The 21,997-nt window shown below is 40.1% G+C and overlaps 2 protein-coding genes across 2 annotated transcripts; both read right to left on the reverse strand.

The window, feature by feature from the left end:
* Positions 1–5,227: 5,227 nt before the first annotated feature.
* LOC136449323 (uncharacterized) lies at positions 5,228–8,978 on the reverse strand. Its single transcript, XM_066449324.1, has 5 exons — positions 8,457–8,978; positions 7,788–7,892; positions 6,786–7,043; positions 6,163–6,223; positions 5,228–5,587 (listed from the first exon to the last, which is right to left on the reverse strand). Exons 1-3 carry the CDS (start codon positions 8,761–8,763, stop codon positions 6,910–6,912), a joined length of 546 nt encoding a protein of 181 aa, XP_066305421.1. The 5' UTR covers positions 8,764–8,978; the 3' UTR covers positions 5,228–5,587; positions 6,163–6,223; positions 6,786–6,909.
* A 7,569-nt stretch (positions 8,979–16,547) lies between these two features.
* Positions 16,548–21,797, reverse strand: LOC136449336 (ribonucleoside-diphosphate reductase subunit M2 B-like). Its single transcript, XM_066449353.1, has 11 exons — positions 21,594–21,797; positions 20,914–20,973; positions 20,604–20,648; positions 20,276–20,311; positions 19,841–19,969; positions 19,382–19,483; positions 19,007–19,140; positions 18,249–18,391; positions 17,822–18,012; positions 17,486–17,599; positions 16,548–17,369 (listed from the first exon to the last, which is right to left on the reverse strand). Exons 1-11 carry the CDS (start codon positions 21,678–21,680, stop codon positions 17,217–17,219), a joined length of 1,194 nt encoding a protein of 397 aa, XP_066305450.1. The 5' UTR covers positions 21,681–21,797; the 3' UTR covers positions 16,548–17,216.
* Between the last annotated feature and the right edge of the window lie 200 nt (positions 21,798–21,997).

Raw genomic sequence — 21,997 nt, forward strand, 5'->3', positions numbered from 1 at the left:
GAAACAAGAACAACCATTTTACAAGATGGACGTCACCGCTGCCAAAGACAAAAATAAACAAGAACAGCCCTTCTACGAGATGGAGGTCGCCTCAGCTGATGATAAAAACCAACAACAACCTTTCTACGACATGGACGACAATCAACTTGGCCAGCCAACATCAGATAACGTGTATGCAGGTTTGGATGCTGAGTTTGTGGCAGCACAAGATGCGGTGTGCATGAGGAACCGAGACAGGGAAGGCAGCAGGGGTGAGTAAAATGTAACTTTTACGTTTTTCAACAAGGAACTTTGCTGATCCTATCAGTGACCACTTTTCATCATTTTTTATTTTCCCTCTTATCGCTCCCTCCATATCTATTGACTTGTCCCAAACTAACTGAAGCATAAACGTAGAGGCCGAATTGAGAGTGATTCTTAAGCATGGTATTGGAAAGCAGTGCCTATCCATCTCCTGCGACTGTCTTTCATGTGCATCTCCGCAACTTAATGTCGGGTATCCATTACACCTGGGTAGTGTGAGGAAAGTGCCGTTAATAACAGTATGACATTACAATTTCTATAACATTGCCATCTAACAAAAACAAACAATTTTTTGCTAGTCGACCTCCCTTAGTGAGGACAATTATCTTGGTCTTTTTTAATTTCACCTTCATGTTCCAATATTTTCTCTAATCAAACTAGACACGCTTGCAAGCCTTTTTGGGATTCAGAAAATAACACAGAGTCATCGGCATACAAAAAACACAACGTCTGGTTCAATTCAACCTAGCCAGGAATCGAACTCATGGCCTTTTGATTCCGATTCCTCATTTCTAAGATTCCGCTATAGTCCATCGACGCCCAATTGATTAAGAATATTTGGCATTAAAAGGATGTTAATAGGATTTTGGATGTGGGTAGTTAGTCTTCAGAACTATTCCAAAATATAACGTTTTTGATAATTTTTCATGATTTATAAAGCGTAAAGGGGAAATAGATGGGATTCGAGGATAAAGATTACCAGGTAGCTTGTTTTTTTTTTACAGAAGGTGCTGAAGCCAGTGACGAACCGAGGTGCCGCCAGAACTGCCGTGAGTTCTTCAGGTCCCGTCCGGTGTGCGTGTTGGCTGTCTGTGCTGGTGTCATCATTGCCGTTATTGCTGCAGTTGTTGTGGGCGTAGTCTTCAACCAACACAGCAACCCCGACGAAACCCCAACCACCACCTCCATAACATCGTCTGCACACCTGCCTGTGACGTCACCAGCTACTCCCAAGACAACAGGTAGGCCGTTTCTGAAGTTACGCCCCTTAGCAACGCCAACGTGACCAAATTTCCATCCACTCTCACTCATTGGGTAAATATGATTGACAGCTGGGATCGGTTTATTGCCAAGGCTATGTAACAACTATATTGGCTCATGCGATGTATTCATAGTCTGTAGCTTATGATATTTATTCGTGAATCGTTTCATCAGGTTAGTAAATCATTTGGGTGACTTGTATTGAAATGGTTTCTTCTATTTTGTCATATGCTTGCAAAAGATTTGATTTATTCTATTAAGATAGTAAGCATTTTTGGGAACAATTAAACATTATACGATTGTTAAAAGATAACCTCCCCCTCTACTTAATGGGAGGAATGATGATCACGGGTGCGTTATGGCGATTTACACATGGGCAATGGAGGCTTCTGATTGGTCGACGCCATCTGGCTATGTGATGATAATCTATAAACAGTTCAATGCTAATACTGTACTTTCAATACTGATTTGGTTCAACTTTGATGGGGAGGGGGGTGTTGGTGGCATAAGCTTTGTCACGTTTAGTGCCGCAATCTCCAAACTGCAGCGCCACCAAGCGGTGGGAAGTAGAACTGTCAGTATTGTCTGGAGAAAGTAGCAGAGACGTTGGGAGGTACTGTTGTTCGTTGTGTATAAAGAATCTCAATACAACAGTACAAGAAAGAAAAACTAATTGTTCCTTTTTTCATTTTTATTTTTTAATTTTTTTTATTGCATTTCACAAGATGAACACCACATAATACAAACAAGAGAAAAACAAAGTACAGGAAAATGAACTTAAGCCACGGATATAATCCAAAACAACAAGTAAAGGTGGAAATAGAAATGGACTACTTTGTAAATCTAAATAATATCAAAATAATACTAATAACAGCCTCATTGGCAATTGAATATAACAAAATCAGTATAACAATATATTGAAATTAAACAGAACTAATGTTGAAAAATGGATATGAAAAGTCCATTTCAACAAAATTATGAGAACATAAATGACAAAACGAACTAGTAGTGACTGATCAGTGGCGAATACGAATGACAAAAAAACACAATGTCAACCAAAGATAACAGTTATTACATTTGATCAAAGATATTCTAGACAATGTACAACAAATTGTTAGCATAGCGTCATAGCGTCAGTAAGAAGACAAAAATAGAAGAAATCTTAATTAAATGCGTGTATCATTGAACCTTTGACAGATTGGTGGACTGACTGGACCCTCTACATCAGAGAGTATTTCCAACAAGACAGCGATGCCGCCATGGGTTTGGAAGAGCGCTATCCCGACAATGAGGTTGTGATGGCTCTGCTGGAAGACCGGTTATTCTGGCCCTTCGTGTGTCGGTACTGGAAATATAAAATCGATCTCCCGAACACCTTGTCCGATGCCGTAACCTACTGCATTCCGTACGGAACTTCAAATGAGTACATGGAGTCACACGGCTTCACCACATACCGAGAGTTCTTTTCGTCCATGCTAGGCGCGTTAGAGGCACTGCCAAACACAACAAAAACCATTCAGAACAGCGATTACACATATATATCGTTGTCTGGACGTACTCTGTCTGACAACGATGTCGAGGCGCTGGCCAACCTTTTCCCATACCTGAAAGGAATGAGGGCACTTCTTCTCTCAAGCTGCGGACTTTCTGCAAAAGCAGCAACGTCACTGGCTGGGCAGCTTCACCGGATACACACGATGAACAGATTAGTACTTAGTAATAACAATATTGGCGATGACGGCGTGGAAGCGATTTCAGAGGTATTTCCTCACCTGAAAGAGCTCAGGACCTTACAAATCAGCAAAAACTCAATAACAAACGTGGGAGTAAGAGCCATGGCCAAAAGGCTGGTTCACTTGCAGGAGCTACAGGATATCTACTTGGCGGAAAATGAGCTGGCGCTCAGTCTCTCCTCACTGGCAAAGGCGTTTGTCAACATGACACGACTGCGATCTGTCAACTTGTGGCCCATCACGTGCAGGGCGGCCTCATTCCGCATGGCGGCGCAACAGGTACGCGACGCTGTCCACACGCTTGGGGGCAAAGTACCCAGCATTGGGAACGGTTTACTATATGATGTTTCCACTGGAAGTAGAGGTGACACACGGGAACTGGACACAGCATGGCAAAGAGTAGAACAGAAACTAACATCAGGGGTTTATATATCAAACAGACAGGTGAAGATGTCTTTGAAAATCAAGCTGTTGGAAGGATGATAAAACGTTGTGCTGAACACTATACACACACATGTAAACATACCTGTCCTTGGTACTGAACACCATCCACATACAGGTTAACACACCTGTTTCTTGTACTGAACACCTTCCATACACATGTAAACATATACCTCTCTCTGGTGCTTAACACCATCTACGCACAGATAAACACGCATGTCCCTAGTGTTGAACACCTTCAACACACAGGTTAACACACCTGTCCTTGGTACTGAACACCATCCACATACAGGTAAACACACCTGACCCTAGTGCTGAACACCATCCACAAACAGGGTGCTGAACACTGTCCAAATACATGTAAACATATTATACCTCTTTCTGGTGCTTAACACCATCTAAACACAGATAAACACGCATGTCCCTAGTGTTGAATACCATCAACACACAAGTAAACACACCTGTCCTTGGTACTGAACACCATCTACACACAGGTAAACACGCATGTCCCTAGTGTTGAATACCATCAACACACAGGTAAACACGCTCGTCCCTGGTGCTGAATACCATCCACATACAGATAAACACACTTTTACCTTGTGCTGAATACCATTTACACACAGGTAAACACACCTGTCCCTGGTATTGAACACCATCCACACACGCTTGTCCCTAGTGCTGAACACCATCCACACACAGGTAAACACACCTGTCCCTGGTATTGAACACCATCCACACACGCTTGTCCCTAGTGCTGAATACCATTTACACACAGGTAAACACACCTGTCCCTGGTATTGAACACCATCCACACACGCTTGTCCCTAGTGCTGAACACCATCCACACACAGGTAAACACACCTGTCCCTGGTATTGAACACCATCCACACACGCATGTCCCTCGTGTTGAACACCATCAACACACAGGTAAACACACCTGTCCTTGGTACTGAACACCATCCACATACAGGTAAACACACCTGTCACTAGGGCTGAACACCATCCACAAACAGGTAAACACACCTGTCCCTGGTATTGAACACCATCCACACACGCATGTCCCTCGTGTTGAACACCATCAACACACATGATGACGAAATAGCATTTCTTGTGTGTTAAGTAAACACAAATGACCTTAAATTGTACAATATCAATTGATAAGATACATGTACATGTTAGCTCCAGTCAACCTCTACTAGATTGTACATCGATATCAGCAACCAGAATTTACCAGTTCTTCAACATTTGAAAAACAGTGACATGTATACATGTTACAGTATATCAAGCAAAAATTTCAAACATAAAGTTTTTTTGCCACTTGACAACATTGTCTAAAATGTGACTTAGAATAAATGATTAATAAAAATCCACTTCGTCTATGGGTTTCCTTATATCAACGAGATATTCTGCAATAAACGCAAATTCTCCGACTTGGAATTATCTGCAGTGCTTTCCATTGCAATATTACTATACATAATATGAAAATAATTCTCTTACAAATAGAGCAAAATAGAAGTGACTCTGCACCATGACATCGCATGCACTGAATAAAGTGGATTTACATTGGTACAACACTGTGGTCCACCTTTTTTAATGTTACGTTTTGCATAAAACAATGATGGAGGCTTTTAGGTAAATAAACAGCAAACGATATCCTTTAAACAGAGAGTAAAATAGCTGAGCCTATTGACTTAACCAATGATGTTAGAGAGACAACATAATCCTCCTACGGCAACTTTCCAAAAATTAAAAAATAATTGTAGAGGATGTAGAAGATGTAGAAGATGCATTTTATTGGTTTGTCGCAGTTGGAAAGAAACTGAATAAAAACAAAACACAATATGTACAAACAAGTTTGAGCCTTTCAATCCGGTCAGGATACAAATTATCTCATACGTATTTAAAAACCGATATATATACAAATGATAGACAATATTATTTCTCAAAAATGTTGATAAAATTCACATATATGGCGCAGAATATTATACTTGTAACCATACTGGTCTAGCAATCTCCTCAGATTGGAAAAAAATCGGAAAGAAACGTATCTTCTTCAGTCTCTTGAAAGTTACCCTTGGCATTGGTTTGTGACTTGTCCCACGGTCTTCAGGCTATGTCACCGCCTCAGTCTGTTGATAGATCACCATACAAGAGGAACAACATCGCATATCAAGTATACACCAATTGTTTAAAAATTTTCATACGTTGTACGGACATATTTCATTCATATGAATAAAATCGTATAAAATCCATCAAAATCCATCATTAGCCACTGATGTGACTCCACTGTTCGAATTGTCAAGTTGTTGAAATCGTTCATGTATAAGCGAAACTTAAGTTGGTGCTCTATATTCAATCTGTTTGTGCGAGTCATTTCAAATTCGTAATATTACAGTCAATTTTTTGATAAGTGAATTTTACAAATCATGAGCCCCTCTGTAAATGATGACGCACTTCATGTCTATATGAAATATCACATGCAAAGTCATGAGAAATAAATCTGAATCTGCATCTTAAAATGCTATTGAGTTTTAGTTGCAAACACACAAATACAGATAGAAACAATACCCCGTCGTAGGTTACTGATCTCTTTCACGGTGATAATAACACAAAGAAAGCATCAAAGAAGGCATGATTCTCACAACAATTTACATATATTACCTGACGTCTACTGCAAACGACAAAAACAATGTTGATTACTTACCTTATGATTCAGCTGTCAGTACGGATCCCTCACTTGGCTTCCTCCCTTTCTGCTACTTCTACTAAAGGAGATAATTATTTGATTTGATTTGATTTATTCGACTGTAAAAAGTACAGCCAGGGCTACCCAACTAGCCAAAGGCTATTACAAAGGGTTAGCCCTGGGAACAGTCTTCATTACAAACGTTCACAGAGTTCATTACATACGTTCACAAAGCACGCCAAACAGATACATAAAACGCCAAGCTAAAAACATAGAAGAAACAAATTATTCAGGTTACTCTAAACCTTGTCCTGCAGGCCATATATATGTGGGTCCCGTATATAAACATGTACGGGTTGGAGGTATTTTTCAGCTGAATGCATCGCACCGCAGCAAAACGCATTGAATGCAAAAGTAATTATGCCACAGTAGCGAAGAAAAAGTTAAAGGCCAATGACCTGATTAAGAAATCAAAATAATGAAATAAATTGCATAAAAACACTAGCAGGACAATGGTTAACATAGACTGAAAGTGAAAGGAAATAAGAAGGCTATAGCTGTGTCTTTTTACAGAACTTGAATCTTCAAGATGGAAAAAAATATTATCAAATTATTTGCCATCGTATATGGCATGGCCTTACCGGGAAATTCAGTTTTAAGACCATCCACGACATCCTGTAGTCCTGCTTTAGAGAGGCACTCCGTCAGTACCTCTATTGTAGCGTCGACTCCTTGCCTAGTTTGCCAATCTTCTAACATGTCCATTCAGCGAGACTTGTCGTCCGAGTTTCTGCCTGCGATGTTCCTGATTCCTGCCACGTTCAAGTCCAAGAAGAAGGCGAGATCCTTCCAATCTGAGCCCACCTTTTCTTTGATGAAGAAGAAGTACTTCCGAACACCTGTATAACGATAACGATATATATTTGAAAAATATCTTCATGATGTGAATGATGTTGAAATCCGTAAAGCGGTGACATATAGATTGAATATAGAAACAGGTAGATACTTTAATGTAGCTCCTGACCAAAGGTTTTGTCCATTCTGTCCTAATCGAATTGAAGATGAGTTTCACTTTATTATGGAATGCTCTAAATACGATGCCCTACGCAATAAGTTATTCACTTTTATCAATTCAAGTACTTCATATTTTTAGACGCTCAATTTAGATACAACAGCTCACACAGTATTAGAATTGGCATATATATATATAGAGAGAGAGAGACAGAGAGAGAGAGGGGAGACAGAGAGAGAAAGAGAGAAAGAAAGACAGAGAGAGAGAGAGAGAGAGAGAGAGAGAGAGAGAGAGAGAGATTAATCATTTGTTATAGAATGAAATGACCAATCGTTGAAAGTTTGCTTTCGATCCGTCAGTTCCAACGGTTGCAGAGACCGTATCCAACCGGCAGAAGAAATTTTTGTTGCAATAAAAAATAATTTTGCCAGTTGGATACGGTCTTCGCAACCGTTCGATCTGATTGGAGACTACCGTCAGATCACGCTGTTCTTTATTCTGTACACTATTAAATCTCCTTTTTATGAACCGTGAAAAGATAGCAATGATTTGAATGTTGGGCTAGTGTATCAGAACAGAAATAAACCCTGCATTTTCACAATGCATTTTCACATACGAGAAAGGTATCTACCTTTCCTGCTATGGCGGTCATCAGGGGCTGTGAATTGTATTTTAGCATCTTTGCAAAAAATCACACTAGCCGTCGTTTCTACGGCTGAAACTCGAATAATCTCTCCTGAAACAAAACACACATTTGATCAATTTTAAACTTAACTAGAGTTGAGTATTTGTGCTACATCAACTTCAGGTTTGCTATGTTAGTTTAGCGAGTATGGGGTCTTTTTATAAATATGAATTGGTATTGCATTTTTCTTTATTTATTTGAGTTGAATGTGTGATTGTTGTGTGCCAATTTGTTAAAAATAGAGAGAACGCTAGCGACCCCAAAAAACACCCCTCGCAATAAAATGGTATGGCAACCCCTTGACGTCACAATTGAAGATGGCAGCCACCGCACATGCCAACGGATCCAACAAAGGTTTCGCTACGCAAACCTGTAATTATAGTCTACTCTTGCCTGAAACAAGGCATTTAAAACTTCGTTATAATCTACTCCTGTTGTGTGCAATTGAGCTGTTTTGGTACGGAAAAGGATGTCTCAGATCCTTTTAAGCTTTTGGTTCCGTCACAGCCTCAAATTTTACGACATTGAAATTGTACGAAGGCCTATAACGAAATGTGTCGTTGACCTTAGAAGAAAAAACATTCGCAAACGCGTCGGTGATAGATGAGTAACTACCTGTCTCGTGATGCTCAGGACTGAGACTTTGAGGTGTGAGGTTGAGAGTGCAGATCTCCCTCACCCTTGCTCCAAGAAACCTCCACACAGATATCACTGCTTGACCTGTTAGAAACGTCTCATCTTTCGCTGGTTCCACAATCAGGTCCATGGCCTGCCCTGCCCCTGTCTTGCAAGTTGCCCTGTTTATTTGATACGAATCCGCACATTTCTTGACCAGGGAAACATGCTTGATCTCGACAGAGAGTCTTTCTTCATCAAATATATTGAACTCTGACGTCCTGGCTAGTCCGAATCGTTGGTACATTCTAGGTGTTGACGTTGAGGTGTTGTATCCTTCTTTGCAAACGATAGTCAGAGGGTGTTTCTTCCCAGATATCTTTCCGAGGTATGGGGTGAAACTGCACGGGAACGACTTGCCATTCAAGCAGTCAATGAGGAGTTTACTGGCTGACGACAGGGCCAAAGAGCTTGCGATGGCGACTAGGATGTATATGCTAAAATGTTGCAGTTTAAAGGACACGTATGGATAGGAATACGCCAATGAGCATTCATTTGACAAATCCTTCCATGTTCCTTCAACTGCAGCGGATGTTTCTTGTCCAAACAGAAGGAATGCATCACTTTGAGGACCGCTTGTGTGGAAGACTTTCGCGGGCGTAGGAACTGAAGATGGTCGGGTTTACATTCAATTAAACGAAAGAATGATAAAACGTCATCAAGCCCGGGGTTCTGTATCATCTTGAAGTACCTCAAAGACTGTTGCAGTCGTATGCGGACATCCACTTCTTCTTGGAGGCTGTCAGGTGGGATGTGTAGCCGAATATCGTCTACATCGATCAATCCTCCTCACCGTCCGATACCGACCGTTCCTGTAATTCCAAGGTCATGGAGTGAATCATCATAGGGCACAAAATTTACTAAGGCATATTTACATCATTATCACATAGTCAGATGGCGTCGACCAATATTATCTGTGAAAATTTTGGTTTTAAAAATGAAATCTATCATTTTCTGTACAAAAAGGACAAATGTAAATTCTGAAATGCATTCTTTATAGTATAAGGGATCTATGCGTCATACAGGAATTGTCTACTCTTATATGGGTCAGGTTGGATAGGCTATATGATAATAACTCTTATAATGAGCCGCCTATTCCTCGGTGTATATGGTCATAACGCCTGGTCATGTGCTATAACCACCTCATAAAATCACCTCGTTCACTTCGCGCACTCGGTGGTTTTATTCGGTGGTCATAGCAGATCGTCATGACACCATATAGACCTCGGGCGGGTCAATAATCCATTATTATTCACCAATCATTTATGTAATGTGTATAGCTGCTCCTTCTGATTGGTCAACATCATTATTCACCACTTGTGTCACTTCTATGACATTATGGCGTCATAACCGATATGCAATGGGGACTTCTGATTGGTCGACGTTATCTGCTATGTGATAATTAGCCTTACCTTCATACACTTCATTAAGATTTACATTCACGTAGACAGCTCTGAAAAAAGGGTGGTTCTGATCGAATCGTGATATGATTAGGACTTAGAATAAGCCATATATAATGGAAATTACCACCAGACCATTACAATTATTGTAACTACGTTACAAGATTTTTGTAATGTTCTGTAAAAAAAGCACAAAATTGTATATGTGTAAAACGTGGAAACGTGAAAAATTAAGGTGTGGACTGGCCTGGGCACAGCACAACTGATTAGAGAGGCCGAGGGCAGAACAGGATGGGCACGGATCACTGCTGATGGCTGTCATAACGCCCTTACGACCACTGATGTCATGAGTCGGAACTAGGGGTAGGTACCGGTACCGCGTACCGATACAAAGCCGGTATTTCTTAATGGACCGGTCCAAAAAAAACGGCCCGTAAAAAATCATTGGACCGGCCTATGGACCGATTAGAAAATTCATAGTACCAGGCTACCAGCAGGCGGACACATAACTGGTCAAAGAAAATACAAAACAGCAGCTATAACGAGTCGTTTTCGAAGACGTTAGCTGCGAATCATATCTAGAAACATTTATAGGATGAGTAAACAGACGGCGAGGAGACTATAGTTATAATTTTGAGACAAAGTGTAAACCTAAGATATTAAATCGTTCCAGACATGACGTTTGGAGACTTTAACGTGAGTCTCGCTCTCCAAAATATGATGTACTGCGACACTACTATAATCAGGTACAGGTCCTCTGGACCTGGACCTGGACCTGGACCTGGACCGGAATTTTATGTACCGGTACCCACCCCTAGTCAGAACTGTACATAACAACAGTTTGTTACAGTAACAAATGCACTTTTACAATATCGGTTGTCCTTGCATCGTTTTCAGTGTTGTATATCTAAACTAGAGTTCGGCGATCTCATACCTTCGCCGTATGGTGTTAACTTGTATGAAAGATGTGCTTGAAAGGTGTGTTATGGATTGCATACTTAATGTATGATGATGTTCACCTTTATTACTCCGGGAAGGAGGACGACCTCCTTCTGGGAGTATTGGAAATGCTTTTGTTTGCGCGTTCGCAGCTAGAACTCACAATCCTGTTGTCACATTGGTGTGTAACTTGGCATATCGTTTGCCTGGTTGGGCGTGGTGATGCACGATGTCTTTGATACACCGTAACTACTTTTATCGTCAATGCAATATCGTAATTGCACCACTATGATTAATAACATGTGCCACTGCCCTGCCACAGAGACCATGCTATAATCCATTCCGCTTGGCTAGAATACTTCAGGCAGATACGGGGTTACGGGGTTTAATATATCTTCCCTACTTACTGTGATCGTATAGTCACTGTTACATTGTAAAATAGACAACGTGCATCACCACACGCAACCTAGCAAACGATATACCAAGTTACATACCAATGCGACAACGGGAATTGTGAGTTTTAGCTGCGAACATGTGCAGAGTGACCTCCTGTCAGTGTATAAAGTATGCCGTGTCCAGTTGCAGCTCGCATACTAGTATGTTCGGTGCACTTTTACGCACAGTGTGAAAATGGGAAATCTCTAGACCTTCAAACTTACCACACTTGTAGTTTGTAATACGGAGGATGCGACAATGCAAAAAGTTTACGCAGGGGATGAAAGATTGTTGAGATATTTCTCTCAGAAAAGTGCGCTCGGGATGGGGCCAGTGTCACTTCCGGGTGGTTTCACCGGATTGAGAGATCCGGTGACCTTTGACCTTCGTGAAATGTTACAATAATACAAATTACCATTTTTTTATTGCAAACAGGTTGATAGCTATAGATTAGGCATGCCTGTGATAAATTGTGGAAAGAGAATTTACTGCATATTTGTGATTTCTGAAACATCATAGTTGTAAGGCTGAATGGTTCGTTGATAATCTTCAAAAGGTGACATCTAGATCTAAATTTGTGACTATTCCCAGAATTTCTAGATCCTATCTGTGCCATGCTGTAAAAACGTACTTTTCAGCAAGTTGACCTCTCCTGTATTGAAAGAAAAAGATTAATAAACACTTTTTCTTTACTTGTTATAAAACATTACTTGGATTGTGCAGAGATGCAATTTGTGTGGGTCAATACTTTTAATTCTGTAATTACCGCTTATTCACTTTTCACACCTAGCTCCACATACAACCCACGATTCCGTTGCTGCATAGGTACTAAAGTATCACAAGATGATATAGGACTGACTGTTCTAATCGAGAAATAGTGCTTATTGATAAAGATGACATAAAATGGACCAAACCATTAAAGTCTGGGGCCACCATCAACAATTATCCACTATAATGGCCCATACCTACACAATTAATCTCCAAATACAACAAAATAGACCAGGATAGTAATTATCTGTGATTTAACACCTTACAACAAGATCCATTTCATGCATTTATCTTACAACTGAGCAGGTCACTAGCAAAGGAAAATAACAGACACCTCACCCACATTGTACACACTATAATTACTTCACGGAGAATTGTGTCCTACGGACTCTTGTTCATTAATTTTTACTATAAATATCTACAAAATAAGAATGTAACGATTGAGAAGTGAGCATATTCTAGCTAATATATTTTCTTCCCTACTGCAGCAGCAGTATATTCCATCATCCTGTAAACACATTGTCACCAAGGATATTCATGTGGTTTTGTAGTACTACGCGAAAATGATGAACACATGTAAGATCTGTTGTTGTTTTGCAGTATGGAGGCCTGCATGTTCACAATCAGCGTAATTAACTTTTTTACTTTCAAGACAAAGAGAAGATATACTGATTGGTGTACTTGTTTCATACCTAACCATTGCAATATGTATCTCTATTCCCACTCAGAATGATCTACCAGGTCCCGGATCATACATGAGACATGGGACACTAGAAAATACAAGTACGTCCCTCTCAAAAAAAAGGGTACTGGTGGATTTGCTTCCAATGTATTATTATACGTTATTGTTATGTTGTCAGGGTACCTTATAAGTCTGTGAGATTGAACCAATGTCAGAGTTAGATATTAAATGAAGCAATTTTGCAGTGAAAAATCGTAATACAGATCAATAAGCATATTGGCATGACACCCCGATCCCGCGGTCCTGTAATATCATCAGTATGAAATCAAAAGGGGCCTTCAATTTCAGTGGAATGATAGCCCCTTTTTGGCTGGTCACTAGATTCCTATAACGTTACTTAGGTAAGTACCTTGAGGTCATACGGCCCTTATCCACAGAGCACAATTACTTGTATTTCAGACAATGATAAACTGTTTCCTTATTCCTGTGAAGTATTTATGATATTTTGTCATTAATACATGTTAATGGAACTTTTACTTTGCTTTGCTTAAACATTTAAACCTCCTTGCTGAACATACAATTATTTCTTGTCGTTCATTTATAGAGCAAGAGGAAACAATCTCATACCGTCCCAGCCGGCCCTGGCCCAGTCTATGCCCTGCCATCCTTGTTGAGGACCCATGGGGACTTTAACAAAGCAGGGTGCACGGGATCCTTCCACAGACCAATAGCTGTCAGCACAGAGAAACCAGACTACAAACCAGCTCCTAACACATACACTGTAAGAGGAATACCATATAGCACGACATGCTCCCACAGGAAAATTTAAAATTCTTGACCCATTGAAACGCTATTTCCTGACTTCTGAGGGGTAAATTTTGATGGTAAAGTAATCTAAGTTTAATGACATCTCTATATGAAAAAAAAATACAGAAGGGTTTCAGCTTGAGTTTTTGGGGACGACGCCCTCCCGACATATAATTTTTCCACCGGAGCGCAACATTGAAAACTTTGAATTTTGAGGGGCAAAGTTTGCTGACAAAGTAAGCTAAAAGGTTAATGACATCTCTATATGTGAAAAAAAATACGGACGGGATCAAGCCGTTAGCAAGTTCCTTCGGCTGTCCAAGGCAGTATTAAAGCCTAGCTTGACAAATCGCGCTCCTAGCGGCCGGCTGGTCCTGTAACTGCCAGCCCCTATAGTGGGGTGGGGGTCATTAACTTCCGGCCGAGAGCTTGTGTAAACACAGTGTATATTAATAACTTTATTGCAAGTTCATGCCCGAAGGCTAATTGCAGACAAACATGGAAATACATAGGAATCAAAAATAGTTATCTAGACTACTATCAAAGTTCTAAGTTAACTAAGGTTGACTATGGTTGGGTTTGACTTCTTTTTTGAAGGCAGTGGAAAATGAAGAGACCCACGTTTTTTAATATCGTAAGTGGGTTTGTTGATTTTAGTAGTGATATGGATTTTTGTAAGCTATTCAAATGGTAAAAGCTAGGAGAATTAACGGAAGCTGTTTTATATAAATCGTTTCTTTCGGCCTCATATAGAGGGCATTGGCAAATGAAATGTATTTCATTTTCCACTGCGTTCATTGTACAAAACTTACACATTCTCTCGTAAGCGGGCAGCTTTTTATATCTACCCTTTTCTATTTCTAGTGGATGTGCGCTTATTCGTATCTTACACACAGCTGACCGTTGTTCAAAATCTTTGTTAAAAAGATATTTTTCCATTGAGTATTCTGTTTTAACATTCCTATAAAATCTTAACTTACTGTCATCGATAGATAATTTATAAAGAAAACTTTGAATGTAAATGTCGGTCAGCCTTTTTCTTAACATGTACATATATGTTGTATGTCTAGATCGAGATTGTTGGCGTTCCAGATAAAGGAGTATCCGCTATCGTCAAGTACATCTTTCATATGTTGTAACCAGTTTTTCTTGTTGCTATTCACTTGGGAAGACTGTTGATACAATAGAGCATCTACTTGTAAAGGATGAGTCAAAGGATCGAGTTGTCTGAGGCGCAACCAGTACTTAACTATGCGGATTGACACATCTAAATCTACCGGGAACACTCCAAGCTCTGCTTTACTTGCTATGTTACTGGAGTTTCTGTGCACTCCAAGGATATTTTTACAGAAACGGTTCTGTATAGTTTCAATCGGACACCTGTCATTCAAGTGGTCCTTGCCCCAAACTTCACTGCCATATAACATAATAGATTTAACACACACATCAAATATTCTTAACAGAGCCTTTGGGGACAGAGGTGAGCGAAAGAGCGGTTTGAGGCTGAAAAGGGCTTTGCGTGCTTTTAAGGACAACTGTTTTTTTGCAAAGGAAAAAGTACCTGATGAGGACAACAATAGTCCCAGATAACAATAAGAATTTGTTATTTCGATAGTATCTGAGCCAATGGAAAATTTCACATTTTTTACTGATCGTCCAGATTTGTTAAAAATTACAACTTTAGTTTTCTTCATGTTTACTTGTAGTTTCCATTTTGTACAGAACATGTTCAGTCTGTCCAAGGCACGTTGTAATCCTTTTTCCGACTCTGAAAATATCACGACATCATCTGCATATAATAAACAAGGAACAAGTAGATTGTGTAGAGTGGGGGGTTCGCAGTCGGGATTATCTAATTCTTTGACTAAATCATTTATGAATAAGTTAAAAAGTGTGGGAGAGAGGTTACATCCCTGTCTCACGCCTCTATCAGTAGTGAATAATGGTGTAAGACCCGCAGAGGTTTTGACGCAGGTCTTTGGATTAGAATACATTGATGTAAGTAAACTATAGAATTTACCACCTATTCCCGAACTTAGTAATTTGTAACGGAGTCCCTCTCTCCACACGCAGTCAAATGCTTTTCTAAAATCTACAAAACATGCATATAAACGTTTGTTAGTATTGGTGTGTTTAGATATTAACGAGTCAATGACAAACAGATTATCGCTTGTTCTAAAGTTCTTCCTGAAACCTGACTGATTTGGGGAGATAATGGAATGTTCGTCTAAATAGTTAGTGAGGCGTGTGTTCAGAATTGTTGTGAATAACTTGGCCAGACAACTGGTGACAGAGATCCCCCTATAGTTGTTAGGGTCGTCTTTGGGGCCGCCTTTGTGCATGGGGACAATATGACTTTCACACCATTAAAGCCCATGGTCCACCAATCTTAATTACGGCTACGGGAGAGTCCTTAGCCAGTGAGAGTTGAGTGGGCCATTTCCCTTTGCTATACCAGAATATTTCTGTCGTTAGACTTAGTGCAAAAAAGTGCCAAGTCGATAGCAGGGAAAATTCTTTAATGGAAACACCCTGGTCAATAGTGAACAAATTTCAGATAAGAGCTTTATTGTTATGGTTCATGTGATTCAGTAGAGTAAAAACAACTTCAGTAACTAATGATACAAGTTAATTTAGATGATTAATCAAGAAATTAAAATTTGTCGGTAGATGTTGAAGAATTCTACTTTGCAACGTCCCATCTACAATTTGTTTAAATTCATCACGTTGAAAAGGAAGAGAAAAACAGGTGCATGTACATGCCTTATAGTAAGGACCATGCTTATACCAAGTGTACAAGCCAAGGGTTCTTTATCTTGGTACAAAATTTAATTAGAGACGCTACAGGTTCTTGGATGCATGCTTTGTGACTACCTAACGTTTTCTCTATTTCAGGCTTTACATGCAGAATGCAAAATATACTAGCAGCAGATATTGCTTCTTCTTTCGGTAATGTCCAAGGCCACCAAGAAAGAACATAGAGAAACGAACGCATGGAAATATGAGCAAGAAACTGTTTATTGCTGTTGCGACCTGAGATATTATACAGCTCCATTATTGAAGTAGACACAGTATGCACAAATAGACATGTTTGACAAAACTTGGCGCCCTCCATTGGCATTGCTGATATAAACAAACTTAACCTGCGACAGAATTAAGATGCATTTTAATACATTTAAGCTACTTAAAAATACCTCCAAATAAGGTTGCTTGACAGCTGATGTGGCACAATATATATTAAGTACTTTACATTGGAAAGCATTTCAAAGAATCAGTTGGGTAAAAAAAATGATCACCTAGTTTAAAATAAGAGGATGTATAAGTATAGCAAAATACAGTCATACCAGACCGCTCAAGGGATCTACAACATAAAAATATAGAATTAGAACTAATTACACAACACATTAAAAGTTATGGTTTCTACTATACATTAAAAATCCAGATGTCATGATGGTGATCCATTTTATATGTACAGAATCTCTAAATCATCAAGTGACAAGTCTGATACACATAGGTTGTCAGTGGATCCCTACAAAAAAGGCATTGGTAGGGTAACAGACTGATCACAAAACACAGCAATTAATAGTGCTTGTCTTTCACGTCATGTACTATCCACGGACAGCCCAACATGTTATCAAGGCCAGGGAATTTAAAACTAAACAGGTCTATCTAGAAGTCAGCGTCCAATGTAAACTTCTTCTGAGCAGGAGAGGACATCACACCCATCTTCTGGTACTCTCCCACTTTCTTCTCGAAGAAGTTGGTCTTTCCCTCCAGCGAGATGTTCTCCATGAAGTCGAAGGGGTTCTCTCTGTTAAAGATCTAGATAGGGGGTGGAACATGAGTAAGTAACTGTAGTCATGTAGACGATAACAAATTAACAAAGCACGCAAATGTGTGGAAGAAAGAGTTAGGACTGTGCGAGGGTGACGACATACCTTACTGCACTTGAGTTCTCCCAGTAGTCTGTCTGCCACAAACTCGATGTACTGCTTCATCAGGTCATGGTTCATGCCAATCAGCTTCACGGGTAGAGCCTCTGTTAGGAATTCCTGCAATACCAAGATAAAACTTGGTGAGCAGCTAATAATACAATGTATTGGAATTCAATCCAAGCCTATGATGACACTGAACGATATGCAAGGACTGAACGAGACAAGATAAAAGCTAATAAAAAAGTCAGCAATGTCAGCAATGCCTTACAGATTATGGGCACTTCTAGATTTCTTCACTTCTGTCTGCAAACTTCAAAAGCAAACATTCATTGAAAGTACCTGTTCGATCTTGACAGCATTCCTGATGATCTGGTGGGTGGCCTCCTCACTGGGCTTGTTTACCAGGTGTCTGAACATCAGGCAGGCAAAGTCACAGTGCAGACCCTCGTCTCTGCTGATCAGCTCGTTGGAGAATGTCAGCCCAGGCATCAGACCCCTCTTCTTCAGCCAGAAGATAGCAGCAAAGGAACCTGAAGTGGCAAAGCAGCAAATCCGATTGTCAATACATGTAAAAGGCAGTTTCTATATCTTAGGTAAAATCTACAATGTGAAATATTAATAAGACAATCAGGGTAACTTGGTTTTGCACATTTCATTTTCAATGTCTAACTCTTACCCAGGAGCTTACTGGGATATCATTTAATGATTTGGCTTTTGCACGGTAACGATTACACTGTTGATTGTGTTCATTTAACTTCATACTAACCTGAGAAGAAGATTCCTTCTACAGCAGCAAAGGCAACAACACGCTCCCCAAATGTGGAGTCCTTGTCTCCGATCCACTTGAGAGCCCAGTCAGCCTTCTGCTTCACACAGGGCAAGGTCTCGATCGCATTGAAGAGATGGTCCCTGTGGGAAGAGACGTTTTTGATAAAATGAGTGGAAATACATCACTTCCTGTTTTAGTCCAACAGCAACACGTAACTGCCATCACTCAATATGTATCCTAATGGCAGCAAGTATAATTGAATGAAGACCTATATTGCACATTTCTGCCACACGTGGCTAAGTACAGGTCACAACAAAACAAAACAACAAGTACAGTTAACGGATACAAAAAGAATATGACTATCATCTGATAAATTCTACTTCTCCTCGCTTTTCGGTTATAGTAGATATATAAGAACAGACCTGTTTTTCAATGGGAGGTTTGTCTAGTCGCATTAGGAATATGAATTTTTGTACAGTGCTTAAATGTGTGAAGTAGGGAAATAAATTTTCTACAAGCTTATACAGTTCATTTCTTTCTTTGGTATATAATCCACATTCTACCACAAAATGACATTCGTTTTCTATTCTATTCAAATTACAATGTTTACATAATCGTTATTCTAGAGGAGTGCGGGTATGTCTTCCCGTTTCAATATGTAGTTTGTGGCAGCTGATTCTTAGTCTTGTGATGTAATCTATGTGCATTAGAGCTTTTGCAAGGATTATATGGGGGGGGGGGGGGATCTCACTGACCTTTCTGTTGCGTCCTTGATGTATGTGTCAATCAGTAGACTGTACATTTCAGAATGGATGTTCTCAATGGCGATCTGGAAGCCGTAGAAGCACCTGGCCTCTGTAACCTGCACCTCCTGGCTGAATCTCTCCACCTGGACAGATGATGAAAAATGTTTTATAAGTCATGACCATACCAGAACCAAGGACAAATATACATAAAACCATTTGATCATCATGTGTGATCAACTCACCAGGTTCCGTTTGCCAAAACCATCACGAGCAGCAAAAATCAATGAATCAAGTACATAAGTCATGACATATAATCATGGACAAATGCTATTCAGAAATTAGGGGATCAAAGTGAACCATTTTGTTTGATAACCCAACACTCACCAGGTTCTCGTTGACGATACCATCACTGGCAGCAAAGAAGGCCAGCACGTGCTTGATGAAGTGTCTCTCACCGTCATTGAGGCTCTCCCAGTGGCCCAGGTCCTGAAGGAAAACAAGATCACTGTCAATATTGTTTCAAGTTTAGAGGTTCAATCTAAAAGTTAAATCTGGAATCCCACTAGAATCCTTACATCAAATGCAGTACAGGCTAGCTTATTTACAGGGAATGCAGAGTAAACATAATTTGGCTGGTCAGTGTGGTGTTAGGTTTTTAATACATATGTTGTGATAAATGGGTAAGTGACCCCTTGGGCACAATACATTACCTCCTCATGTTTGCATTTCTAACAATGTTTAGCCAGCACTTATCATATGTGTACTTTTCCAATTTTCCTGTTCATGGTGACTTAACTTCCTGACTCCTATGAGTTGTCTACCAGAATGACGGACATTTAATACCTTGGAGAGGTCTACTTCCTCCGCTGTCCAGAACGACGCCTCGGCCTTCTTGTACATCTGCCAGATGTCGTGGTACTGGATGGGGAAGACTACGAAGCGTCTGGGGTTCTCACGCAGGAGGGGCTCATCCTGGGGAAACAAATTTACAAAGGAAAGTGTCAATGATCGCTGAAGGCCAATACAAAGGAAAATTGTTAATGATTGGTGATACCCACTGTGCACTTTTGGTTGCATTAGTCAGTCACACTAAGGCCAGAATTCTACAAGCTACCTTGATTAGAACAAACCAAAGATGCTGGAATGTCATGTTAGTTACTCTGAGAAAGCAAATACAACTTGAAATCAACTACACAAACCATCGTTTTCAAAATGTTTTGTTTCATCCATCTGCATGCACGACTATATTTCAGTAATGGGATAATGAAAGTGTCTTACCTGTTCCTTTCTCTCTGGCTTTTGAACAGTTTCAACCTATGGATAGAATGAAAGACGTTGGATGGATATTGGAACACTTAGAAAATTCGCCGAAAGTCAAATAGGAAGTAAATATTAACCAGAATTCTAAGAAAAATTCGCAGAAAATCAAATAGGAACCGCTAATGTAGTAAATATTAACCGGAATTCTAACAGAAACATTTACTTTTGTTATCAATGTTTGTTCAGCAGATACGACAATGGCACAACAGGGATGGGCAAATTAAACTGACCATAAGGATCAAGTTTTCAAGGATCCATTTTTAAGACTTTATAAACAAAAACTTACCACTGGCTTCTTGAGTTCCTTGATGTCTGACGATCTTTTTATATTCTGGAAAACAAAACAGAAAATAGACTTTAATTCAAATTGAGCGAGGGGTTGGGATGAAGTAATTTAGGCAATGCGTCCTCTCATTTACATATCAAAAGAAACGCCCCGATAATTTGTATAAATCCATTATCGCGGGAAATTTTACATAACAGCTGGCTTGCAACGGTTTCCTTAATTTGAGCAAGATCTCGGGTTGCAACCGTCATGTTGTGTATTAAAGAAGCCAGGATTTTAAAAATTGCTACTGGTTTTCTTTGTTGCTTACCTGGCGTTGGCTCTCTCCGAGGACCTTTCTTGCTTTTCCCTTGGAAGGTGAAGACGGGACCTGAAAGTAGAAACATGAGAAATAAATAAATAGCCTGGGGGAGCGTTAGCATGGAACGGGGCGGTTTACGCCTAGTTGAAACTAATGGAAATTTATAGACAACCAGGCCAAATATAAATTCCATTACGAACTCAATGAATACTGAGGGAAAAATAAAGCCGTGAAGAAAGAAAATAATTCTTCCATTTTTGGTTTTCGCGCGCAGTCATTTCCTGTCGAGCGTGACAAAGGGTTCAGCATTTTTAGCCACTAATCCGTTGAATTCTCAAAATCTCAATGGACGATTATTAATCATCAACATCCTTGTTTCATAGAATGTGCAATAGTAGTCTAGTCGGTGACGAAAGAGTGAAAAATTTGCTGAGAAGTAAGACAATTTGTGGCAAGCCGTGATGCACGAATTTACATTTTGGAACCAACACGAGTACAGTGCCATCTCTTTGTTTCGCTGTTCTGACCGGCTACAATGCGATATTTCCCTGAGTTAGCACTGTGGTATGTCCCAAAACATTATTGCAGAGCAGCAAACTAGGCAGTTGGAAATTGGGGGGTGAGATAAAGATAAATTTCTCTCACTCCCTCTGCTCAAACAAAACAGAAAATGGCGCCGGAAAATTTACCTGATTCTCTCGGTCTGTAGAGATCTTCAGCGCCGAGAAGTCCTGCTGCACGGACTGGGTAGACTTCGGTGAGTGCATGGAAAGCATCTTTGGTTTCTGTAGAGGGAAAATTCGCAGTCGTGGTAGAAAAAATTGGCGGGACAGAGGAGTGGAGCTGCAACAGGAAGAGTTACACTGACATACGACAGAACAGCTGGGAGAGACTGAATTTTGGCGGTCTCTGCAGCGCGTTCATATAACGCGGGACTTGACAAATCTGACCAATCAAAAAAAGGTGAGGCTCAAAGTGGGCGGATTCAACCAATCAGAGCACCGAACGTCGCGGATTCGACAAAATTTGACCAATCGGAGAGGAGATTCTTTGATGGGCACCCTGGGCGAGCCTTATGTAACCAAGAAAAGGG

The sequence above is a fragment of the Branchiostoma lanceolatum genome, chromosome 1, assembly GCF_035083965.1.
Source record: "Branchiostoma lanceolatum isolate klBraLanc5 chromosome 1, klBraLanc5.hap2, whole genome shotgun sequence".
In the NCBI taxonomy this organism is placed as follows: Eukaryota; Metazoa; Chordata; class Leptocardii; order Amphioxiformes; family Branchiostomatidae; genus Branchiostoma; species Branchiostoma lanceolatum.